We start from the raw sequence: 27,139 nt of genomic DNA on the forward strand, positions 1-27,139 counted from the left end.
TAGAGAGAATGGCTCTAAAATTATTTATATAAATTATAGTTATTTAATGTGTATACCAGTGGCTAGATATCCTGGGTGTGCCAAGAAGCAACAGGTGTAAGGATCCTTTTGATCTTTAGTGGAGGATGCTGCCAAAACACTATTGCAGTGTTTTAGCTTGGAGTGAACTGATGATGATTGAATTGTCAGCCATTGACAACAAGGACTTCCAGCTGTTCTGAACTGTTATCGTTAGACATACTTACATCCAGATTTTGTTTCCATTGTGTCTTTAAAACAGACTCAGAACCAACAGAAGTGCCACAGGAATCACATGAGAAGAAAATTCAATTCCTTGAGGATGAATTGTTTCGACTTTCACGGACGGTGTTTGATCTTCAATCCTCCTTAGCAGGTGTAAATGAGAACCTGAAACTTACTGTCCAAGAAGATGCCAGTAAGATGTTAGTCTCATGGCTGAACAACCTTCATGATCACCCAGGACCTGATAGTGCCATGGGTGGTGAAACAGACAGCATTCATCTGCCTGGAATCCTTGGCAATAAAAACCACAGAGAACCTTTTACTGATTTTGCAATGGAAGATATAAAGTCTGAGCTAGCTGAAGTAAAAAATGCCTTGAAAATAAAAAATGACAAGCTGGAAGAACTGAATGGGAAAGTGAAAAGCTATGAAGGGCAATTAAAACAACTACAGGAAGCAGCGCGAGGACCTACAGTAACAATACCAAGTGGTGATTTATATCAAGAATATCTAGATTCTAAATTTGAGGCCCTAAGACAGGAAATGCTGGAAGGATTGGAGAAGAAAATGGCAGATCTGAAAAACTCATGTGAATACAAAATGATGGATATCCAGCAACAGTGTGATGACCATGAAACTAGCTGTTCAGAAATAATTCAACTTGTAGAAGAAAAGGAAAATGACCTGAGGAAAGAAATAAATGAGCTCCAAACTCAGATCCAGGCTTCTGCAAACCAGTCAAATTGCTGCAAACCTAGCAACAGTGACGACTTTGGTCAAAAAATAAAAAATTTGGATGAGAAAGTTGAGAGAGTTATGGAAGCAAACAGAATCTTAAACGCCAGAATAGATAATGAAATCATTCATATTTCCACTCCAAGTCTCGAAGAGCAATTTGGCCCAAGATGGGAGGAGCTAGAAGCTAGGATCAATGTTACAGAGAGGAATGCTGAAGAACATTGTTTTTACATTGAGGAAACTCTCCGACGTGCGATAGCTGCTGAGGTGGATGAAGTCAGAGACTTATTTGATCAAAAATTGCAGGCACTGGAAGACAGGTTGGGTGGTACTATTTTAGAAATTGCCAATGCCACAGCCTCAGATGGAATATCAAATAAATCAGAATCAGTTTTGCGCAGTGACTTGGTATCTGGAAATGAGCAACTTGCATCTGAGGTGTATCTCCTGAGGAACAAACTACAAGCCGTTGAACACCTTTGCTGGCAGAAATGCCAATCTGCCCCTCAACATATGGAAAACCTTCAGAAAAGCATAGAAAATTGTAGTAACAAATATGAATACTTGCTGTTGAAAGTAGAAGACCACTCTGCTCTTTTGAAGTCTTTAAATGGTTCCCTTAATGAGAAATTTAACTTTAGTAAGAACCACCAGCAGATCATCCATAAGGATTTGCGTAGATTTCGGTATGGTCTAAACATCATTGATAAAGATGTGAAAAATCTTCAGGCTGGCTTGAACAGCTGCAAGGAACAACTTCTGGGTGTCAACTCTACATGTGAAAAGACCCAGCTAGATGTATTCAGAAAAATAGATGAAATACAGAGAACAGTTGTGAATCAAACTTATCACCAAAATGGTAATTGCTGTAATGAGGTAAAGGAGAGGATGGAACAGCTAAAAGAACAAATCTTTAATGACCTCAGGAAATGTAAAGAAAACACTGATGGTATCCAAGGGGGAATCTCAGATGTGGATAGCAGACTATCCCAAGTAGAAAAAGTCTGCAGCAAAATGGACTCCATCTCAGGTAGCCTACAGAAAATAAAAGAAGGTCTAAACAAGCATGTCACTAGCTTATGGGACTGCATCAATCAGATGAATGGAACCATGACATCTTATTCCAAAAACATTTCTGGCCTCAAAAATTCTGTCCAACAGTTCCATAAGCAGGTCACCAAAATCACCACTGACCTTCAGGAGCTGATGAAAACTCAGTCTAGAACAGGTAAGTTAACCTTCCTTTTTTTCTCCACTTGCTTTCTCACCTGTAAAGTTTAAAGAGTGGAGCTGAAATTAATAAGTCCCCTAATTCAATTCCCCTTATCAAAGGGGAGCAAAATTATGAGACTTTCAATATTTGTTTTGGTTTACAAAGACAGTAATTTTGGATTTTGTTTTCCAAAACTACAGAGAAAGTACTTTAATTTACTTTGCAAATGTTTTCAAAACATACAACTAGTGTGTTAGGAATGTTACCTTTCTTACTTTTAGAGTAAAACAAGATAGCAGCAATAAAGCAAATGTTTGGTATTTTTTTTCCTCTGTCGTGAATTTCAAATAAGTGTTTTAGGTACTGAACATCAGTGAAATTCTTTTTTTTTTTTAAATATATAAGTGATGTGAAAGGCAAATTAGGAAAAATCAAATCCAGATGAATTTTGACGAAATAATTATGGCACAGATCTCTTATTTGGCTACTCCTCAACCTAAGGTTTCTTTGTATACCAGTGCAATTCTCTGGTGGTATAATGTAGCACTGGTTCATTGATTTATATAGAGCCATGCTCTTTTATACGAGATGAAGCTCTGGATTAAGACTCTGATGATGTATAGTTTCACAAAGAAGTTGAGTTTACTGAAGGATATTGAGTTCGTGTCTTTGTTGCTCTGACTAAAAACAGAGGATGTTGTATTGCGAAATTTGTACTCTTCAGTTTATTGCAAAACACATTGCATTATTTTGTCTTTATGCTTTATATGTGTATGTGATAAATTTGACATTAAAATAATTGGATTATGTTCTAACTTTAAATCATGGAAAGCACTATATCATGAATTTTGACTTGAAATAATTATGGCACAGATCTCTTATTTGGCTACTCCTCAACCTAAGGTTTCTTTGTATACCAGTGCAATTCTCTGGTGGTTTAATTTAGCACTGGTCCATTGACTTACATAGAGCCATGATATATATTTTCCATGACCTATATTCCAATATAAAATGTAATTGTTGAACTCCTCTGTGGGTTAGTAACACAATCCTTGACTCTGAAGTTACTGTCATGTAAGTCGGTGACAGATAATGTGGCATGAGTGAGTTATTAATCATCAGGGATGAGCATGTTCTTCATCTCCCTGGGCGGAAGTGGTAAAAGTCTGGAATTGGTGCACAGATCAGTATATTCAAACCATTGCTGGCATTCTCATCAGTCTACCACATCTTCCTTCTATTATCAGGGAACCTTCTTTCCTGAGACACCCATCCCAATGAGAGACATGCCCCATGCTTCGATCTCTCGAGGTCCCTTTCGGTTCCAGTATTCTATGATTCTATGCTTCTGCTATGGATGCCTTTGGTGCTGCCTCCACTCCTGCCATGCACATCACCTCATAGATCACATAGGACCCCATAGTGGCTTATTGCCAGCAGTTCTCTAGGGCCCTTAGTGTATTTCATAAAGAGAAGAGTAGACAATTTCCACCAGCTTCCTCTCCCCTCAGGGTGCCTGATTCACAAGAGCTCTTTTGAGGAGCAGGAGGTGGACAAGGAAATCCCCCCCCCCAATGGCTAACTTCTCTTTCCCCTCTCCAGATGATGTGTCCATGCTTCTTCCACTATCACTGGTTGATGATTTTAAACAATTCCAGGGCCTTATTAAAAGGGAAGAGGATTCCTTGCAGATTCCAATTGAGGAGGTTAAGAAGTCACTGTATATAAGCTGCTAGATGTTCTGCACACATCAGCATTTGCCTATACCATGCTACTGATTAATGAAGCCATGCTAGAACATGCAAAAATAATTTGACACACCCTGGCCACAATACCATCTACCTATAAGAGGACAGACAAAAAATAACATTCTCTGTAAGGATTCAGAATTTTTGTATTTGCATCCACAGCCCAACTCTCTTGTAGGTAATGGTGTAAATGAATATCGAAGACAGCACCATGCTAAATCAATACCTTATATTAGAGACCTAAAGTAACCCAACTTATATGGCCATAAGTCTCAGCTCTACAATTTAGGATTGCCAACTACAAGCTCTCATGGTGAAATAGACCCATGCTAACTATTCATTGCTGAATGTCTTTATTGAGCATCTTCAGTGGATTAGAGGAAACCAATTTTAGGCAATCCTTGCTGAAGGTCAGCATCTGGCAAGAACATCTCTGCAGACTTCTCTGGAAGCCACTGATACAGCCTCTCAGTCTGTCTCTCCACTCAATAGCAGTAGTCACGAGGAGGCCCTCCTGGCTTCAGCTGTCACGGTTTCTGAGGAAAGTCCAAAATACAGTTGAGGATCCACTTCTGCTTGTGAGGTGAACTGGGTCATCATTCCCAGGGGGGATACCTTTCACTGTTTTTTGGAGTTCAAGTCTGCTGTGTGCATTTCCCCAACTCCATTGATATTCAAAAGCTGTTCCAGATAAGAAAAACAAAGCCAGAGTAACTCTAGTGGTTCTGATGTGGCCTAGACAAAGATTTTTCCCTTACTTCATCCAGATATCTGTTTGTCAATCAATTACCTTCCAGGCCTTCCCGTCTTCTCTGACAGGATACCGACCAAAACCTTCACACCAACCTCGAGCTTCTTCAGTTCAAGGCTTGGTGATACAGGGTTCACAGGGTTAAAAGCAACTTTGTCTGAGGATGTAAAGAGAGAGTGATGTTACATAATATGGAATAGTTCACTTGTGGTATCTACATACAAAAGTGGATGAGATTCAGTCACTGGTATACTCTAAGACATCTTTCACTATATCCTCTCCATTGTCAGCTATACTGGATTACATTTTAGAGCTAAAAATGGCAGGATTGTCTCTAAGCTTCATTAGACTGCACTTGGTAGCTAATATGGCCTTTCATCATATGGTATAGAGGGATTTTCTGTCTTCACTCATCCTACAGCAAGGAGGTTTCTGACAGGACTGGAGAACCTCTTCCCACAAATTAGATGTCCTACACCAGCATGGGATCTTAAGTTGGTGCTCGAGTGCCTTACAAGGCCTCCCTTTGAACCTATGGCTTCCTGCTCCCTTTTATACTTGTCTATGAAAACAGTCTTTCTAGCAGCCACTCCTTCAGACTCGGATGGCTCGTACTCCTAATTCCTAACTCAGTGTCTGATTTGACCCAGTGTCCGTAGAAATACAAGACAATGATGAATGTCAAAGGAGAAGGATACATATGCAATCTAAAGTAGACTATATGTGTCCTGAAATAAGCTCCCTTCTGTTCTTAAGTCTAACTGTGATCATCTGATTTGATGCCATCTGAGAAAGGAATGAATACTGACACATTGTGGTCAAAGCAGCATTATCTTCTGGTGTCGCAATATGCTGCCATGGGTTAGGAACTTAACTAAGTCTTTCTCTTTTCATAGTATCAGTAATAGAGGTGTGGCTGGAATAGTAGGTTCAAGGTTGTTTATTGTGTTCAACACCCTTTTACCCCCAAAACCTTTTTTCATTCTGTTGTATACAGAAAAAGTGCCATTCCCTCACCACTATTAATCTCTCTTGCTTTTTCTTGTCATTGAACACGTTGCATTTCCCAAAGCCTTTAACTAAAGTATGCATCTCTCTTAATATGCCTGAGAGGACCAGGAGCCTGGCTATTGACTAATGGATGGAATTTAATTAAAGAATAAGGATAAAAATATTGGTACTGGCTAGGAGAGTAGGCCTATTCCTCCAGGGTATTTCACTTACTGTGAGTTCCATGGAAGTTTTATTGCAGTGGTGTTAGATGGATTGTGCTAGTGGATTTTATATTGGATGTGAACTGGGATCTTCAAAGTCAGTGATTTCTGAGTTGTCCGATTATATAAAACACACAGTGCTTGTACTTGGGGCCAAATCCTTGTGCCTAGCTCAAAAAGCTGTGCTGAGCATGAGACAGATGGGAGAGGGGAGGGAGGTATCTCCCTTCCTGAGCCCTGAAGCAGCTGAAGAACAACTCTATAGTGGCCATTTCAATCCTGTGACTAGATTCTCTGATCCAGCCCAACCTGTTTCTCTTCCACTTCACTTCTGCTGCATGTAGATGCACACCCTGAGTTTTAGCCACCTAATCTTGACTTTAGCCCCTTCCTGTGCATGTTGAAACTGCATAATTTGTGAAGAAGGAATTGAGATTCTTTTTCTGTGCTGAGGACATATTCCTGTCTCCAAAGTATAAAGCAGACCTCTTAACAGCTTCATGGATTATGTTTGTTTAAATCTACTACTTAAAACACACACACATTTCCATAGTATAATTTAGTTTGAGTGCTTTATATGATCTCCATAAAATATACCAAGAGTGACCTTTAAGAATAAACACATAAGCATTTAAAACTGTAGCTTCTAACTTCAAATATCTGTGGCCTCAAAGAGGTTCACAAAGGAAATATTTATGCCCCAGAATGATTCAGAATACAATACTGTCCAGCACAGCAGTCTGAGTAAGTCTTGACGTTTGCAGCTCCAAAAAGCTTTTGGCAACAGAAAGGACTTTCTTGGAAGTGGTTAGGGAACCTTATACCACTACGCAGTTATATTTTGTACTTTTTACCCATTGAGGATTAATATTGTTCTCGGGATAGAATGTGTCTTTATCTGTGTGCATCATTGTACTAAGATTAACTTTTTGATGAGTCTCATTGCCGTATCTTCAGTGGTACTTTTACTAGTTTCAGATGGTGATTTTCATTTCTGGTTTATAGATTAGTATTAAATTTCATTTTAATTTGGTAAATTAGAATACTAACAAGTTTCTATTTCTACAGGTGTTTGAATGTGTTACACAAGGATATCTGATAAGAATTCTAAAACATTACCTTGTCAAATACAAGCACTAATTAGACAACTAAACCAAGCAAAGGCAAATTAGTCTGAAACCAGCACTATTGCTACTTTGGCTTGAAATTTTATATTGAGACACTTTGTAGCCAAGAACATTTAAAATGACTCATTCCAAACTAATGTTGCTGAGTAATAAGTTATTGAGTGTGCTGTATATAAACCATGTGTTAATCTTTTTCAACTCCATGAGATCTTCCAATTAAATATGTCTGTTAGGACTGAGCAAGCTTTGGCTCATTTTAAATAGACAGACTAGATAAATGAGTAACTAGGTCCTCTGTAACCCTCTGTGTCAGTGGTTCCCAACCTCCAGTCTGTGGACCTCTGGGCTACTGGGCTAGGGCACCTTGCCAGGCCGCGCCCATGCCTTGAGGATTGGCTCAGCGGGACTCTGGAGCAAGGCTCAGTCTGCCCAGAAACCCCCCTCCTCCTCTCCCTGGGATTGTCTCTTCTCCACGCACCGAGCGCTGTGTTGGCTTCTCTGCATGATGCTGCCTTGATGAAGGGGACACTACTCAAGCCCAGGGGGGAGACAGTCCGCAGGGGCTGCAGTGTGGCCGGTTGCTTGCTAGGACCCAGCAGCAGTGGGCAGAGGCTCTGGGAGCCAGGGCTGGGTTCGGCCCCCACAGCAGGGAGCAACTCACAGCTGTTGCTCATGGGGACTCTGGGGGGGGGGGGGCTGCTGCTGGGCCCCCGGAGTCCCAGCTGCAGCCAGGAGGGGGAATCCCCAGAAGCCTCTCCCAGGGCAGCATCCCCAGCCTAGCCAACCCCTGCCCGTTTCAGTCAAGGGCGCCATTTATGGGAGCTGGGGGGGCAGTAGCCAGTAGCTGGGGGGACAGTACTTGGGATCTGCTTAAAGCTGCATGCCCTGACTTCAGAGGCCATTTTTAAATGCTAGATCAGGAGTGGGCAATAATTCTTGGTGGGGGACCAATCCAAGATTTTGGAAAGTGGTCAAGGGCCGCACTTTTCTGTGGAGGAGATGGAGGGTCTAAGGTGGAGGCTGGGTGCAGAAGGGTGCATGGGGTAAAGGGACTGAGGTGCAGGAGATGATGTGAGGTCTGAGAGGAAGTTTGGGCAAATGAGGGCATTGTAACCTGGATCAGGTTAGAGGGGTGTAGGGTCGGGAAGGTGTTTGGATGCAGGAGAGGATTATAGCGTGGGGGAGGGGTGCAGGGTCTGGGCGGGAGTTGTGACCAAGGGCAGGGAGTGCAGGAGGGCTTGGATGGTGACCTGGGGGAGGGAGTTGGGATACAGGAGTGGCTGGGGTGCCAGAGGCAGGCTCTGGCTGGGAGGTACTTACTTAAGCCTGCAGCACCTCCAAGGAAGGCTGGGCTGTTTGCCAGAAGCTGGGAATGGGCCATGGGAGATGGATCATGATGATTGCTACTTCTGTTTATTCCTTCTGTAGCACCTGGTAATGGCCACAGTTGGAAGTCTAGATACTGGGTTAGAAGGACCTTTGGTCTGACCCAGTGTAGCCATTCTCATGTTCTTATATAAAGCTGAAATGTATCTGCCCCCTTGCTGAAATCCACCAGACCCCATTCCCCTTCCAGAGCTGAGAGCGAGCCCAGGAGTCCTCATGGGTGCGTCTCTCTCTCCACAGAGTTAGTACCAAAGTAAGAATATACATTACATTTTTAAAGCTAACCACGTGTTTTTTTCTCAGTGAAGTACCACCATGGTGTTTAAAAACAAGGAGAAAAAAGCAAATGACATTTTAAGCCTTGGATTTTGGGAGGGAGGCGAGGGTTCCTTAGCTTCATTGAGACAGGCATTGGAGATCATCAAGCTGACAATGAGCAGGCTAGTGACAGTAAAGAGAACAGAGGAAACATTGCTGGTGAAAAGTGTGCCCTGAGGAGACTATTTAAAATATAATAATGATCTAAACTGGAGTGGGCAATAATTTTTGACAGGGGGCCACACCAAGATTTTGGAAAATGGTCTAGGGCTGCACTCTTCCATGATATTAAGGGAGGAGATGCAGGGTCTGGGATAGAGTTTGGGTGCAGAAGGGAGCTTGGGATAAGGGATTGGGGTGCAGGAGAGAGACTGGAGTCTGGGAGAGAGTTTGAGTGAAGGAGGTGGTTGTGACCTAGGGCAGGGAACTAGAGCGCAGGGGTTTGGGATGTGACCTAAGGTAGAAGAGGATTGTGATCTGGACAGGAGATTGGGGTGCCAGATCTGGGAGGGATTATGGGTGCAAGGGGGGGACAAAAGGTTTGGGTATGTTGAGCAGTGGGGCAGAGGATTGGGGCAGGAAGGGGCTGGGATGCCAGAGGCAGGCTGTGTCCAGGAGACTTACCAGCCTGCATGACTGGCCATGAGCTTCAGTGAATAACTGAGCCGAGGAGAAGGGAGCGTGGTTCTTCTTGGCTGCCTGTTATTCCAACAAGCAGCTCCCATTGGCTGGTTTCTGGCCAGAAACCAGCCAGTGGGATTGTGTCTGAGGTGGGGTGCTTCCTGAAACTTGCCCCTCTCCCCTCCAGTTTTGAAACAGAAAGGAAGCCCAGCAGCTGCATTTCTGCACGGCATGCAGGGCTGTGGGGCAAGCAGGGGAGCCTGTGTGGGGGTCCCCGCTGTCTCTGTGGGTGTCTTGGTGGGCCAGATCTGGCCCGTGGACCATATTTTGCCCAGGCCTAATCTACACTCTGCTGCTTGCCTTTCTAGCTGATTTGTAGATAATGGGGAATACTTCTCTTTCATGTGCTATTCAACACAATACTAGTTGATTTGGTCAAAATCATCCCTAATTTTGCACTATAACTTGAGTGGGGTTATACCAGGGAATTTTGCCTCCGCTCTTTAGATTAGTAACACATGTTCAGTCTAAAAATATGCTGGCTTCTTTGTTATCTTTAATGATTTTAAAGCACAATGCCATGATATGATGTAATTCAGTACAGGAGGTCAAAAAGGCATGTGAAAACTGCCTGAATTGTAAAAGTGATGCCTCTCAACTAACATTCACATTGGTGGGCATATGAGTTTTTTTCCAAAATAGGGTGGTATATGCGGATATTTTCAAATATATGACTATCCAAACTAAACAATTTTAGTTTGTTAACGTGTTTGTAAAACTGACTTAATGTTGGTGGTTATTTGCTATTTTTTTAATTTTCATTTGAATAGTGAAGTAAGTGTAATTCCATGGTTTAGACCAGTGGTCCCCAACTATTAGAGGTTGCCGGGCGCCAGGGGGCGTGGCCGTTCGCCCGCCGGATGCCAGGGGGCGGGGACACTTGCGTGCCCGGGGACGGCCCCCCCATAGCCGCGCGCCCGGGGACGGTGCCCCCTCCAAGCACCGCGCGCCCGGGGCCGGCGCTCTCCCCCCGCCAAGCACCGCGCGCCCGAAGCCGGCGCCCCCTGCAAACACCACGCACCCGGGGCCGGCGCTCTCCCCCCGCCAAGCGCCGGCGTCCCCTGCCGGTGCACCGTGTTGGGGACCACGGCATTAGAGGTGGCCGTTCGCCCACCGGGCACCAGGGGGCAGCCCCCCCATAGCCACGTGCCCGGGGCCGGCGCTCCCCCCCCAAGTGCCGCATGCCCAGAGCGCGGGTGGCCAATCCACGACACTCCCGGGGCCGGCGCTCACCGTACGCCATGTGCCCAGGGCCGGCTCCGGCACTGCGCATGCGCCACGTGCCCGGCGCCAGGCCAGCCCTGAGCACTTGGCGGGCGCACACAAATGCACCTGTGGGCACCGTGTTGGGGACCACGGGTTTAGACCATTATGGAAAATGGGAAGAGTTTGTGGCTAGTGTGATCAAATCCTCATCGCACATTGAAATATACTGTCTATAGTCCTGAATCTCTGATAAATACACTGGAACATACTGTCAGTCCCCGTAATACACGAGGTTCGAAGGGATGCTGGAAAGGACGAGACCACAACTGGGAGTTTCAAAAAGCACAAACTGATTTTATTTTGATGGCGCCAGACAATCATCAGAACAAAAATTAAACAGATTGCCAGACAACACAAAACAATTCCCTGAGGCTTTTCTAAATCACAATAATTTCCAATAACTGCCCAGGGGTTAGGAACAGTTGAATTAACACTGGTATTGTCCATAGGGCTGATTATTTACACAACTTTATACAAGGAAACAGTAAAAAACCTAAACCACAACTATTTATAAACTAACTTAGTAACTTTTTAGCCACTGTCACTTGGCAAGCAATAAGGACAACTAAAAAATCAATTAGGATAGGGATGATGGTGGGGGGGGGGGTGTTATACCAGTTCTGGAGACAGCAGGAACACAAGTACCGGTCACACACTCATAAACTGTCTCCACTCGGGTCGACCAACTCGGAGTACGCTCAGTAAGACTCAAGAGCGGGGGGTGCAAGGCGTCTGGGTGATCAGGCCAGGCGTTCACTCAATGCGAATCCCCAGTGAGAGAGGGGCTGCCTGCCTGTTTTATTGCCTGTGAACTTATCACCCCATAGGTTGGTTTTTGCTGCAGTGGGTGGAGTAGCAGGCCTGAGCACCAGTCAGCCCATTGGCTGATCTTTCACTGCAATGGGTGGAGCGAGCAGGGGAAGATTATTAATTTACATGCCCTTATTTGGAAAACACTCCACCTCACAGACAGAGCCCCCTATACCAGCCTCAGAGGTATTACAGGCTATGGCTCCCTGCGACGGGCAGCCATTTCTGATGTTCTGTCTCGGACACATACAAGTGTTGTTTTAAGACTGTTTTGGTAAGAAGTTTGCACTGCAAATGTGACATTAATTGTAATGAGAAATCCTGCATCTTTACTCTTATCTTAGGTGGTTTATGCCTTGTTCTCCATCTCAATTACCTATGGTCTTCCACTATTTTGAAAGGCTAATCTAAAAAAACTCAATGCTCTCATAGCATGTGCTTCACATGATAGCTCCCAATGAAAAACTCCTGGCCCTTCTAGGTGGAGTTTTTAGAATGAGACTAAGTTCTAAAACTGCAACAAGAGGAGAAAGATAAAGAACTAGACACCACAAGGTTTTGCCGAAAGTTACCTAAGTAATTCAGTCCACAAGAGACAGGATTAAAGAATGGAATATACACTTTGTACTGATTCATGTTAAAATATTTTGCTTTTATCATGAAACTTTAAAGACTTTTGTAACAGCAAAGTGAACTGCAAGTGTTTAATTTATTCCTAACCAAATGACACCTGTGCTTGATTTTTAACCTACTGAGGCAGTTCACCAAAGTCTGAATTTGTGGTAGAGATTACTCCCCTCCCCCCCTCAAAGTAAAAGGCCTTGTGAGTCATTCAGACAGCTGGAGTCTACATTTGCAACCTCCAATTTAGTTAGACAAAATTTTTACATTTCACCCACACATTATCCATTGTAATTACCAGTGTAGCCAGCCAATGTAGCCACAGTGTTGCAATGGGGCTGCCCAGCAGAGCCAGGAGCCTCGGCAGGACCTGGGGCTGCCTGACACGCTGCAGTAGGGCTGGGTGGCATGCCCCAGCTGGACTGTGCGGTGTGGCAGGCAAGGGAGGATGGGGGGCAGAGGAGCCTGCAAGCGGGGGGTGGGGGGAAGCTAGAGAGGGGAGGGGCAGAAATAATATCCCCTTGTGCAGCAAAATCCCTCATCCAGGACCGGTTAGGTCCCAAGGGTGCCAGACCAGGGAGGTCCAACCCATATAGACATATCACCCACTCTAAGCGACCACGGAGCATGAATCTCAATTACTTTCAGTGAGTCTTAGGCTCATAAAAAATTTAGGACCTTTTGAAAATGTTACCCAATATGCAGTGTTAATGATTATTCTTAACTTGAGTGTCCTTGCTTTTGAGACATTAGAGATATTTTTGTATAACAATGTTAGCGAAGGATATAGAAGCTCACCATACATTGACATGCAGTGTAGTTAATGGGCCTGATTCTTATCTCAATGACACCAGTGTTAGTCATGAGTAATTTTACTGACGTCCAAGGATTTTAACAAGTAAAACTTGCATAAATAATAACAGTTAACTTGTGGTTAATTTTAAATAGAGATGGACCATCTTGAAATAAACAAGGCAGGTTTTTATTGAAAGCAGGGACTGGAAGTTAGAGCCTTTTGTTCAAAGAAACTTTCTAGCACCCTTCCTATCTTTTAAATCTGTATAAAAATTAATCTTTTGTGCAAAGAATGCACATTCACTTTCAGGAAGACATTACATTTCTAAGATTCAGTTGGGACTAAATTCTTTATGAATATGTTGTAAGCCCTATCAAAAGGGATTTGAACAGCTACACAATTATAAGCTATCTGGCACTGATATCACATAGTACATTGGCTATCTACTAGAAAAGTAATTTAACAATGATCCTTCCAAACAGTGAAGATTTTTTTCAGTAAATTGTAACCATGGATCTGCCTTCAGTGTCATGATTCTTTTTAAAACAGAAGAATCTTGAGTTTTATATTATTCCATCTTCAGAAAGGAAAGAAACTAAAGCTCACAGTTTATTTTAAAATGTTTGTTTTATCTAAGTATAAATTTAATGGGTTTTATGAATTTACTCAGATGGATGATATTTGACTTTTCTCTGTTTACAATACTTAGCTGAAAAACAACCAAGAATACCACTGCGGATACCACAAGAAAATAACTCCCACCAGCTGACGCAGCCGAGAACCCCCCTTCAGCCGAAACAGCCGAGAACTCCCCTCCAGCCACCGCCACCAGAAACATCTGTACATTCATCAGAGCCGAGAACACCACTACAGCCACCACAGTCAGGAATACCGCTGCATCCACCACAGCCAAGAATAGTAATACAACCACCACAGCCAAGAATAGTAATACAACCACCACGACAAAGCATTCCTCTTCAGCCACCACAACCCAGAACTCCCCTACAACCATCATTACCCGGTTCAGACACTGGATCAACTGGGATCATTATGGAGACAGGACAGGCTGGTCCTCCTGGCAAAGCTGTAATGTCAGGAAGTGGACGACCGAAAGGCATAGATGGTCAGTATAGCATGCCCATAGCAGAAGGATATGCGGGAGCACCAGGTGAGAAAACAGACTTGTTATCCACGTGCTTGCTTTATAATATTCAATCCCAAAGCCAGTGTTACTGGACATATATTAAAGTATAGAACAACACATAGCTCTACTAAGGTTATAGACTAGCAGGGTCTTTCATCAATAAATAAGACAAGCGGTGCTATCACCATCCACGAGCGAGCCTGTTATTCTCCACATAAGATAACATTTAAGCTGCCGTAGCTTGCCGAGGGCATATTGGGGCTGGCTATGAGATGAAAAGGTGGCAGAACTGGAGTGTGATATACTTTTCCAGTCCTCTGTAGGGTATGAAATGAAGCATAACTGGCATATATGTGAGCTATTCTATTAGATGAGTCTTTGGCTGATTTAATTTGCATGCTGTCTGTTTTGCCCCTTGCTGGCATTCACCAGGAGAGACATAAAGAAGGCCTCAAGTCAACTTTGCCTCCTTGGCCAAAGTTGCACCAAGTATAATCCTATACAGGTGCTGTGTAGTCCTCAGCTGCGAAACTAAGCATCACTAAGGTAGCTTAAAATAACCTGTTTTGCCAAAGTACATACAACAGAATGGATGCATTGTAATGGGGAATGTGATCCTGTTTGCTATGGCTACTACTGCATAACAGTTTTAGTGATACAAGTTTCTGCCATCTGATACAGTGCACTTGTAGAAATGAGTTGCTATTTGGTAAACTTTTGTGATATTTACACTGTTAGTCACTGTGTAACATAACTTCCTTTGTTTTTTAGGATATCCAAAATCTTCTCCACCTTCTACAGACTCACAAGGTAATTCACTTGTTACCTAGAAATTGTTTGCACAACTATTCACTTATTTCATTAATGGAAAATTCTAGCAGGGTGCAATTGAGGGGCAAAAATGTGGATTCTTTTAGGGCATTGCGTCACTTTTGACCTCATTATACTAGAAACCACCAGGGATGATAGTTTTCTCCCCTTCTTATTCACACTAGCACTCATGTTGTGGCTGAGAGGATATTCAGGGCATGTGGAGTATGAGAAGATAATGGAGAAAGTGGCACAACACACATTTAATTTGTTCTTTCAGTGTTTGGAAGGTCACTACTGAAAGAACTACATGAAAGTTATAGGTCATTTTCAGGATTTAGCATTAACTTTAAAGTGACTCTAACACGGCTGGGTAATAATTTTTGATGGGGAACCACTCCAAGATTTTGGAAAGTGGTCCATGGCTGTACACTTCCATGCTATTAATGGAGGAGGTGCAGGGTCTGGGATGGAGGTTGGGTGCAGAAGAGAGCTTGGGGTAAGGGATTGGGGTGCAGGAGAGGATGTGGGGTCTGGGAGGGAGTTTGGGTGAATGAGTCAGTTATGACCTGGGGCACTGAACTGGGGTGCAAGGACTGGAAGGGGTTACGGGTTAGGAGGGGAACAGAAGTTTTGACTTATGTGGGGCTTAGAGGAGCAAGAGTGGTAGGGAGGGAGGGGCTGGGGTGCCACAGGCAGCTTCTGGCTGGGAAACTTACCTACATGACTGCTGGCCAGCAACCCAGCACATTTCTCAGGCAGCTTCCCTGCCTGCCACTCCTCTGCTCAGGCTGCAGGGGTCATGTGCGTTAGGAATAAGAGCCTGAGGGGAAGTTGGGGAATGGTGCCTCACCTGCTGCCTGTTCTTCAAGCAGGCATCTCTCCTTGGCTGAAAATTGGCCAGTGGGATTGTGCTAGGAGCGGGAGCAGTGCGTGAAGCACCACTCCCCTCTGGCTCACAGCTGAGAGAGAGAAACTGCTGTGGAAGCCACTTTTCTGAGCAGTGTTGGAGGAGGGGGCGAGGGGCAAGCAGGGAGTCTTCCTGAGGCTCCCTGCTGTGTCCATGGGCCAGATCTGGTGGCTTGGCAGGCTGGATCCAGCCCATGGAAGGTATTTTGCCCAGGCCTGCTCAAACACCATCCTGCCAACTCCAAGTGTTCAAACATAATGAGTCCCTGGTTTCATGCACGTGGTAAAAATCAGATTTTAAAAAATAGTAATTTGGAGGTTCTTTTTTATTTACCTTTTTAATTTTTGAGCCTTTAAGGGCTAATTTTTTCATACTTTTTCCCCCTGCAACTACTAGGGCTAATAACTTATATTTTCCTTTTCAAATGAAAACCTAAGATACTTACATAATCATATGATTCTAGAAGATGAAGCTTTAAGAAAAACACCAAATGTCACAAAGCTCAGTTTGCAACACTGTTGTTGATTAAATTATCCTATTGTAAACAAGTACAGGCAGTCCCCGGGTTACATGGATCCGACTTAAATCAGATCCCTACTTACAAACTGAGTGAGGCAACCCCGCACTAGCTGCTTCCCCCCAGCAGACCAGGGAGACGCGAAGCTAGCGCCCCCCCCCCCTCCCCAGCAGACCAGGGAGATGCAGAGCAGCTTTTCTCAGCAGACACCTCAGCTTGAGAATAAAGGACTGAGGGAAGTGAGATGTGGGAGAATAAAACTGAGCTCTGGAGAAACGTTTGGCTAGAGTTTCCCCTACAATATGTACCAGTTCCGACTTACATACAAATTCAACTTAAGAACAAACCTACAGTCCCTATCTTGTACATAACCCGGGGACTGCCTGTATATTGCTTATCTGTTACTTAGATTGTTAAATTAAGAGCTACAAAAATCCAATTTACTTTTTATTTCTTATACACTTTGTTTTTTGTTGGGTTTTTTTTATTTATCTTTCCTTTCAAACAATGAAAGTTAATGAAACCAGTTTCACTTTGTTCATATGCATTTTAACTTACAGATCTCAGTGTTCCATGTCCGTGTTCCAAGCACTATGTGGGAGCATTTGATATTTCTACTGGCTTTAAATTTTGTAAAAGCTTTGTTTTTACAAAATCTAAATTTGTATTTGATTTGGTTCATTTAACAAATCAGAAACTATGGCAATTATGGTATGGAGGAGGGAGTCCTTAATTACCTAAATTGTCACCTTTCAGCCTACTTTACAAAATCCAGTGCACTCCCCCGTTAGCTAGAAAGGGAGCTGCCCCTCTCCTTGAGAGAAATCCCAACTCCACTGAAGGCAATGTAAATTTTCTCATTGACTTCAGTGGAGCCAGGGTGTCACTTGGTGTCATCAACATTAAAAGGTAATTTACTAGCTTAGTTTATTTGAACTGTTGAACTTTCTGTATACCAAGACATTTGTATTACAAAACGTTTAAATCCTTTCAATATATGAACAGAATTTATTAGTTTAATTAGCCCAAATATTAGTTTGCTAGGTGATCTGACTACCCTACAATCTCTTCCTTGCGATGTTAAAAAATAAATTTCAATTTAGCCCTTTCTATATCTTAGCAATTAATATTGTAATCCAGGATCAAAGTGGGTCCTCCTACAGTCTCTTTATAGAGAATGATTTAATTGAATTCTTGTGTGAAGAAACGTCAACAACAAATAAAAATGAAACATTAGAATTGTATGGCATCTGAAGACTTTTCTTTAGGACTTTGTTTGCTGGGGCTTAGAAAATTGCAGAGACAAGGCATGATGCATTGGTCTGGGAACTGACATGAAGACAATTGTAAGAGTTCATGCTATAATCTCCAGGTTAAAACTAATTAGAAACTTAAAGTAGTTTTAGAGGAGGTTTTATGTTTGGGAAGTGTTCCCACACCCACAAGAAGCAATAGGTTAGGGTTCTGGAAAGGGAAAATAAATAAAGAAAAATTATTTATCTTGGTGTCAACAAAAGCCATGTTAAATGTATAGACTTATATATTAAGACTCTCTTCTCACAATGTTTTTTTCTCCTTTGTACCAGTATTTTGCATTTTATAGACCACAGTGTTTTCACTAGTTTATGGTAAAACTATATGAAACATAACTGTATAATGTGCTTCAAACGTTAAAGATGTTGAGATACAAAACCAATGTTTTATGATGGTAGCTATTATCTACAGTCAGGAAATATATTAAAGGAAATAGACACCACCCACATAGCTTTATCTATTAGCTAAGGAGGAAAATGTAGCAAAGATTTCCTTTGCTAAATCTCTACACTTTTTCTCAATTGCCCTAGACTATAATTAGTAAAAACTGAAAATAACAGTAGTGTTTTTATTATATACACACTCCATATGTAACAGCCTCCATCTGAAAGTGCCTCTCAAACTCAGATATCAGACGTACTCATGTAACATAGTGATGAACATGGGATAAATACCTTGGTGTAGATCATCAGCAAATGTCACTGGAGCTATTGATCATTTATGAGTGGAGGATGCGCTCTGGCAGTTAGTACTGTAGCATATTTATACAAACATCACTGAAAGGCAGCCACCTCTGGAGCAGAGCACTTAGCACTCTGTGCAATGGCTGGGGAAGGAGACATTTAGGTTGAAGACACTGGCAAAGGCTTTTACTCCAAGGTGTCATCAAATCTTTAACAGCCGTGCAGAGGAGCACCTCCCTTTTTAATTTTTCATCCAAAAGCCCACATCCATTCAATTTTATGTACCAAGTTTATATCTCAAGAGAACATAGGGCTGAACTGGCCCTTCTTGTGTTTGGCTGTATGTTTCTCAGAATAATTGTTTATTTCAAGGCTGAGATTTAGATTATTAGACTAGCCCAATCAGCACTCTCTTAACTTCTGCTCTTTCAGTTTTGCAAGTGTTGTAAGTGCAGAGTTGATGGTTCTGTTCCAGTCCCCTGGACTGTCTGATCCTCTTCTTGAATGAAAATTTATATATTTTCTGTATCGTAGAATTTCATCTAACCTCTTCAAGTTCAAAAATGTCCATTAACATACAAGTAATGGATAAAGTTCAAGTTCGCCTGGAGTTCAATAAAAATAAAACCCAAGAAGATAATGTACTTTGTACTTAGGTAGCACTACTTATCCAAAGTTCTTTAAGCATTTTACAGATGTTAATGAATTAAATCTTATAGTTTGCTTTTGAGGTAAGCAATTGTTAGCTCTATTTTATGGGCAGGGGAGCTGACAAAAGTTAATTGATAGGATCAAAGTCGAGCCTCCTAAACTTTCTTTAGACAGAACAAATTTAGTTGAAAATCAATGTTGAAAGGAATAGCAACAGCAGATAAAAACGACACATTAGAATTTTATGGAATCTGGAATAATTTTCTTAGAATTTTTGCTCACTAAGGGTTGAGAGAATTTCAGAGACAGGACATGACGAATAGGACTGGGAATTGATGAGAGACATTATCTAAATCACATAGCAAGTCAAGGACGGAGCCAAGAACAGGACTTTGATCTTCTCATTCAGTCCTGTGCCTTTGATCTTCTCATTTCCTCCCATGCGTCCCTCTCCACAGTCTTCATTATTGCAATTTGTGAGGATTACCTACTCATACTAGGGTTTTACTGAAAGTTGATGGTTCCTTTAAAAAAGAAACTGTATCCAAAGTGTAGATGCAGCAGAGTCAGTGGGTAAATTGATGATGAACATCTTTTATCCTTCTGAATATATAAATAAAACATTCAGATATTTCTGTATCAAATATTAGCTTGATTCTGAATTGTTCATTCTTGTCTAATACCTAGCTATCATGAACTTCTCCAAATTGTCTTGAAAGTAGTGATGTGAACGTGTAAACATGTACATGGTTAACCAATGAGCCTGGGGATGCTGGTGGGAGCTGATTTTAAGCTCTAGGGGAGCTATCTGCCCACCCGCAACCCCCCACACTGCATGGGAGAGGAGGGAGAAGGGGAAATCAGCTTAAAAGCTGGCTCCCTGTGTGCACCAGCTCCTGGGGAGCAGCCACCATCCCTCCATGCATGTAAACCCTGAAATTTTCAGCAGCTACACATTTACCTAAATAAATATATTTTAACATCCCTACTCGAAAGGCAAGTTTTAGAGTACTTTGGTAGAAGTCTGTGACATTTATTATCTTAATACTTACTATTAAATATTGTCATCGTGACGGACATCCCACTTTGGATCAGGGCTCTATTTTCTGTTGGTGTTTACTTGTTAGGCTTGGAGGAAGAACTCAGTTCACAAATGTCTGTTGCAAAGATGGTTTAAGAATTGCTGATATTGACTGATGTCTAGCTATGTGATATCTGAAGAGGAATCGAGTAAGGGACACAGGAATGCAAGGGGACTAAAGTGAGCATTCTGTCACTTTGAATTCAGAGGTGGGATTTGGAGGAACATAAAGGACAAGGTGCAGGGCAATGTTACTAACAGATCCAGGGGAAAAACATCATGAAACTAAGCAGCGAGAGTGTTATTCTTGGCCAGAGTTTAGTGGCAAGAGTTAAAAACAAACAAAAACCCACTACCCAGACTCATCTCAGAGTCAGACCCTTACTTGATATAAATCAATATACTTTAATTGACTTCAGATGGGGTAAAGCAGCATAGATCCACTTATTTCCCTCTCATACTGTTTATGACTTGTCACATGGCACCAGCAAAGCAGTATGATTTGTAAAGCACACTAATATCCTGTGCTCTAACTGCTCTGGGTAAATCCTACTGGCACAACCTAAAAGGCACCTAGTTCACATTAATATAACATCCCTCTGGCACTTTTTGCCAAACTCCTGCAGACAAGTCCCTAGATTTACTTAGTGGCAATTTCAGAGGTGGCTCTAATGCTTTGTCTACACTGTCCATTGAACAAAATGTTGTCACCCATTGGTGCTTAGAAAAAGATTCCCCTGAAGGACACACTTTTTGCTGTGGCAAGTGGCAATGTAAATGGCTCATTGTTGGCAGGAGGTCTCTTCTGTGGACAACACAAACCTGCTTGTAAGGAGTGGAAGTATTTTGTCTGCCAGGTGTAAACATCATTTACACTGCTTGACTTTTAGCAACACAGCTGTGTTACTAAAAGGGGTATAGTATAGACAAAGCCTTAGAGAGTCTATGATATGCATTTGATGAAGTGGGCTCCAGCCCACAAAAGCTTATTCTCAATTAAATTAGTTAATCTCTAAGGTGCCACAGCACTCCTTGTTGTATTTATATGTAAGTTTATCCTTCTTTTCAGTTGGTGGGTCCTAGAAGTGAGTTACCTCCTTCGGCTCTCACACGCTGACTGATGTGTAAATTATAAACCTATGCTTCCTTTTCTATACTGTTCTATGCATGTTCTTGTACAGTCCTCATCACAGCAGTATCGGAGTGCCTGCCAGAGCCTGAAGCAGTGTGATGAACATAAGTCACATGTGGTTCATTCTTTCTGGGGGGGGGAAGTGGGGAGATGGCAGGTATAATAGGCTAACATGGGCTAAGCCTTCCTTGGTGCAGTTGTGGGTTTGGGCAATTTGTATGGGGGAAGTTTTTGATGATTATTATTAAGCTCAGGTTCTTTGGGAAGACGCAAGAACTTTTCCCATGGTGTGACTGAGGGATGTAATAGTGTAGTCGATTAACTGCAAATGCTTATCGGTTAATGTTATAGACTACATGCATTCTCTCTCTTCCCTGCCTATAAGTTTTTTAGCAGACTGGCCAGCAGCCCGCACAGTCCTGGCTCATGCCAGGTCTGGATCCTACCCCCACTGCAGTTCTGAATTTAAAGTGTATTAGGAGCCAGGCAGGCAGGCAGCCCAGTTTAGTTCCGGTTCATGCCGGGTCCAGGAGCTCAGCACTTCCCCGGACAGAGGTTGCTGTCACCCTGCGCTGCTGCCTCTGTACAAAAGGCAGCAGTATGGGGCTACAGGCAGCCAGTCCAAGAGGGGAGCTGGTTTTTAAATTGGCTTCCCTCGTGGATCAGCTCTCACCTGGCACCCCACTGGAAATCATGGCTGCTGTGGAAAAAGTGAATAAGGAAAAGTTATTTATTTGCTCCCATAACATAAGAACTACGGGTCACCAAATTAAATTAATAGGGAGCAGATTTAAAACAAAGTATTTTCTCCACACAGTGCACATTTGGCCTGTGGAACTCCTTGCCAGAGGAGGTTGTGAAGACCAGGAGTTTAACAGGGTTCAAGAAAGAACTAGATACATTCATGGAGGTTAGGTCCATCAATGACTATTAGCCAGGATGGGTAGGAATGGTGTCAGAGGCTTGGAATGGGTGACAGGAGAGGAAAAGCTTGAAGATTCCCTGTTGTGTTTATGCCCTCTGGGGCATCTGGCATTGGCCACTATCGGAAGACAGGCTATTGGGATAGATGGACCTTTGGTCTAATCCAGTATGGCTGTTCTTATGTAGCAGCGCAGAGTGGCAGGGAGCTCCCTGAGAGTGAAGCGACTATAGAATGGTTGAGTAACCGATAAGAATTCATGAGGTTAATCCTGCTCCTTCGGCTGTAGGGGTGGCAGTGTCAGGGACCTGTCTGGTCTGAGGCTCTTCCGGCTGCAGGAATGGGGTGCTCATGTGGAAGGGGCGGGGCTGGGTGGTTAGCATCCCAGAAGAGGGCATTACATGCCACTCTTGATTCTTTCTCTTATCTTTTCCTTGGGGGGAGGGCAAGATGTGTGTGAAGTATAATGTGTGGTTGTGGGATTTTTCATCTCTGAATACAGCCCATTGAGTCTTGAGGAATCATAAGGTCTTGTGACTTACATGCTGAAAAGCCAGAAGAGAGGAATGCCACCAGAGTTGCAGCTAGAGATAGGTGTAAGTAGAATTAAGCTAATCAGGCCTGTATGCACAAATTTCTGTCTGGGAGGAGTGTGAACTGTGGGAGGGGTGCCCCCAGCCTCTCTCCTGGGGGAGGAAGGGAAGAATCAGTCCCAGGCTTCCCCTGGCTGGCCAGAGCATAGGGAGGGGAGGCTGCGGCAATGCACCACCCCTGCCTTTCCCAGACTGGCCAGGATTGGCCCCACGGAGGAGGATTATGAAGGAGTGTGAGTGTGAGTGTGAGTGTGAGTGTGAGTGTGAGTGTGAGTGTGAGTGTGTGTGTGTGTGGCAGGGCAGCGGGTTTACACTCTCTCTGCACATGAGCCTGTTAACGTAGGTCACCCCAATATTTTAACTCATCTTTCTTATGGCTCCTCAGCATACGAACTGCATCAACATACTCATTTCTATATAAGGTGTAATTAGCCCTGGAGGAGTCTAATTGAATTGGCAGGAGTAATAAGGAACATTAACTGAGCAAAGAACGTTCTTTCATGTGGCTAACAAACCATACTGCTTGGCTATTGGCAAGCAATAAAGTATGTGTGTTATCTATTTATGCTTTTCTTTCTATTTCTGTAGTTTCGCAATGCAACATGATTTTATTTGAGACACTTGAGTTTTCAGATCTGAAACTCAGAGAAAATAGCTTTAAACTTGTGGGGAAGAACTGTATTGAGAGGTTATGGTGTAAGGTGGTGCCCTTAGTTTTATCACTACAAATACTGCTGGGAGGGCCATGATGGACTTTCCACCTACTCTCTTCCCATCATCTTCTCCTTCCCTACCAAAACTCCAGAGGAGTTGTCTTTTCCTATTTCTCTTTTGTATCCGGTAGATGAAGCTCGGAGAAGCTGTATTAGGGCAATATGACAATTGGAAGCAGTTTCAGCTGTAAAATCTGATGGATTTTTTTTTTTAGTGCTGTTGTGCTGGTCCAGTAGTGGAAAATGATCTTCTGAGTGGAAGCACAAATGCAAAGGAGCAGGGGCATTATCACTGACTGAAGGAGAGAGCTAGGAAGGTGAACCAGAGGGAATAAGGCAGGAGGCTGGCTATGAGAAAACCCCAGTTGAGGAAGAGTATAGCACACAGTTGGCAGGGATTATCGAGGCAGGAGCAATCGGTGGCAAAAGAAGAGAGCCTGGAAAGCAGCATGAAACACCTGGGCTGAAATCCTGGCCCCAGTGAAGTCTGACAACACCTTCATGGCATTGTAGGGCATCCCCCCTGCAGATCTTCTCTCAAGAGAAGCATGTGATAAAGAAAAGCCTGGTAGGTGAACCCAGTTGTCAGGTTCCTCTGCTGCTCCTGGGTAGGTTAAGCTATGAAAGGAAACATTATGGCTACCAATCCTTTTGTGCTGAGACAATTGGAAAATGACCCAATGGCACTCCTGCCAGCCTCTCCAAAGTGACAGAAAACAATGTGTGTGCAAGACAAGAAGCTAACTCTGCTATAAGCCCCAAGAGTAAAAGGTGACATCTTTATGCTGACTGTCTGGATTCTGTTCTCTTTCCCATTCTAGGACCTTCTGCTGCTGCCACCTCCCTGGTGTCTTTTTCAGCTGGTCTTACTCAGAAGCCTTTCCCCAATGATGTGGGTGTGGTCCATTTTAACAAAGTACTTGTGAATGATGGAGACTACTATAATCCTAACACAGGTAACAGCCAAAAGGGGGAGCTGGGAAGTTGGCTGGGCAATATCATGGCATATATTATTATATTATCTTGAATGTTGCCAGGGTGCTTGTGCTGGAGAAACAAAACAAGTAGTTCTATGAGATAAATCAGACCCCACCTTGGTTAAAATTACCAACACAGGAGTTTGATAACCCAAATTTAAGTTAAAGTATTTATGCATTGCCAAGGTGGCTTTGTTACAGGGAATTCAGGCTGCTTAGCAGAGCCTTGCTAACTTCCCTGTAAGCTGTGTGGCTACCCAGGGGTTTTAGTGCTGTGCTCTTCAGGCGCCCTTCCTCCTGCTGCCACACTTCTTCTGCCTCTCTGCCTGGGAGCCCTTGGCCAGCTGCTCTTGGGAGCCTCCTGCTTGTTGTGCAGAGTGGGAAACAGGAGAGTGGTGCTGATATCAGGGTGTCTTGTCCTCCCTTTCCCCCTGGCCCAAGTATCTCATTCCCGCATGGCAGAGGATGGGGACATGACAGAGCTTGCTGGAGGCTGCTGCTGTGTCTGAACAAGCAGACGTCAGGCTAGTGGTGAGTGCTGATCTACTTCAAAGGGACAGCAGATGTCTGTGTCTCTCTCTCTCATATCTACCTCTGAATACATGTATTGTTATGTTACTTCTAGGTGCTTCCTGCAATGTGCACATATTCTCTCTAATTTTATTTTTTCAAAGTGTTGTTGTTTGAAGTTTTTGATTGGTTTGTGCATTTCATAATTATTTCTCTTAGTTTAAATTTAATTCTTTGAGTAGTGAGTTTTAAAATGCCTGATGTATTCTGGCTGGAGTAATTATCTCTATAGTAACTTATAAGATATTTTTAAATCATGGCTTTTTGTTTCTGCAGGTGGTGCACATGCCTGTTAATCAATACTGATGCACATAACATAATTCATTCCACACATAGAGGGAACATTGGCGCCTTTGTATCCTTCCAGCACATGGAAGTTGGCAGCAGAAAATGTAAACAAAAAAACTGAACACAAATACTAGAAAATGCAGCATTGAGGTCATGACAGAACCCGATCACAGCCCCCCAACTCCTCACAGCAGTGATGGGGGGAGGGGAGAGAGGGAGAAGAGTTAAGAGCATGGGAGGAATGATTGTTCATTTCCAGTTTTCTCTCTGTTTAGAGATGTGTTTGCGTACCAGCTTGTATTCTGGAAGGATACAAGGCCTTAGTTCCCAGTTGACAATGTTTTTGGTTAGTAAATGTCCTTTGTTAGACCTATTGGTCATAGTAAAGGTGACATGATTGAAGGCCCCTTTTGGGGGCATATGAAGGAGTTCCCTAGGCACAGGTAGCTTGTTCCTCAGCTACTACTCCTTAGCTCCCCTAGATGTAGGAGTGCTTATAGGAATGTGGAGACTGAAGGATCTTGAAAAATTAAGGTACTAACTGGAGGCAGGTCTCAGTATGCTCCTTGTGCCTACGAGTGGCTGAATCCCAAAGCCTTTTCCCAGCTTGGGGAGAAGCAGTAAAGGAGCGTTCCCCTTTGCCACAGGAGTAGTTGAGTCATTCCATTATCTGCCTTCCTCTTTTGAAACCTTCAGGACATTTGTAATTGCCACAGGAATCATGAAGTGCATGAGCTGTGCCCTTCATCTCAAAGGTGGGGTGCTAGCTACAATTCTCTAGCTTGACTTCATTTTCAATTTTTTAGGTGTTAAATGGTCTGAATAAACCTATTCTGGAATAGTTCCACATACAGGCAAAGGCTTTGCTGCTAGCAGCAGACATGAGTATGTGATTGAACTTTCTGCATGTCAGAGGTGCAGTGCCATCAGGCCTCCATCACCACATTTAAATTGGAAAGCAGAGTGAGGTTTTTCACAAAGGGGCATTTATTCCTTTCTATCTGCAGTCGCAAAGTGAGATGGATTAGGGCAAATAATTTCCTTTTATCAGCCCATGAAATACATCTGATATAGCATGGGGACGGTAACATTTCTGTATTAAATGGGCCCTTATTTTCCTTCCTTGGCAGTACTTACTCAGATGTCTGAGTATGAGGAAGTGAATAACGCTGTAGTTTTAAAATGAATTTGTTATTATTACTGCATTTGAGAGTTTCCAGTCAGTAAAATTAAGTGTCTTTGCAGGCATCTTCACATCTCCCTATGAAGGGCGCTATCTGATCACTGCTGTTCTTGCTCCTGAAAGGGATGAATACGTAGAAGCAGTGCTATCTGTTGCCAATGCAAGTGTTGCTCAGCTTCACACCGCTGGCTATAGAAGAGAACTGCTTGAGTATCACAAACCACAATCAGGAAAACAAACCTGTGGTAGTGCTGGAACATTCCACCTTGTTCTTCATCTAAAAGCAGGAGATGAAGTAAACATTGTAGTTACTGGGGGGAAATTGGCCTACACAGACTCTGATGAAATGTACTCCACATTTAGTGGAGTTCTTCTTTATCCTTCCATATCTCATGTCTAGATTCCCCGTGAAGAGAAGAGAAGGGTAAGATTTTCAGAAGAAATTGAATGTAATAAAATTTGAAGCCTAATATATTCATTTTATATATTTGATTTGTTGTGGTGGGTTTAATTTTTTTTTACTCTTCCTCCTCCCCACAAGACTTCTAAATACTAGCACTATAACAGGCATGTCTACAACAGTCAATTTAACTCCCTCCCCTGAGGGCCACGTAGTAGAAATGATGTCAAACAGTAAATTTGTATCTAGTCTGTGTTGGCAGAGCTCTGATTTGCTCTCACATTACTACTGAGTAAACAATTTGCCAATTTCCATTTTTTCCACTAGTGTCTCAGTCAG

The 27,139-nt window shown here is 43.0% G+C and overlaps 1 protein-coding gene across 1 annotated transcript in view; it reads left to right on the forward strand.

The window, feature by feature from the left end:
• Positions 1-27,114, forward strand: part of EMILIN2 (elastin microfibril interfacer 2) — a 58,518-nt gene extending 31,404 nt beyond the window's left edge. The window contains exons 4-8 of the mRNA XM_006139031.4: positions 281-2,209; positions 13,622-14,080; positions 14,828-14,866; positions 24,204-24,338; positions 26,463-27,114. Coding sequence (XP_006139093.1) covers positions 281-2,209; positions 13,622-14,080; positions 14,828-14,866; positions 24,204-24,338; positions 26,463-26,800 — 2,900 coding nt within the window. The 3' untranslated portion in view covers positions 26,801-27,114. The remainder of the gene's footprint in view (positions 1-280; positions 2,210-13,621; positions 14,081-14,827; positions 14,867-24,203; positions 24,339-26,462) is intronic.
• Positions 27,115-27,139: the final 25 nt, after the last annotated feature.

The sequence above is a fragment of the Pelodiscus sinensis genome, chromosome 2, assembly GCF_049634645.1.
Source record: "Pelodiscus sinensis isolate JC-2024 chromosome 2, ASM4963464v1, whole genome shotgun sequence".
Lineage (NCBI taxonomy): Eukaryota > Metazoa > Chordata > Testudines > Trionychidae > Pelodiscus > Pelodiscus sinensis.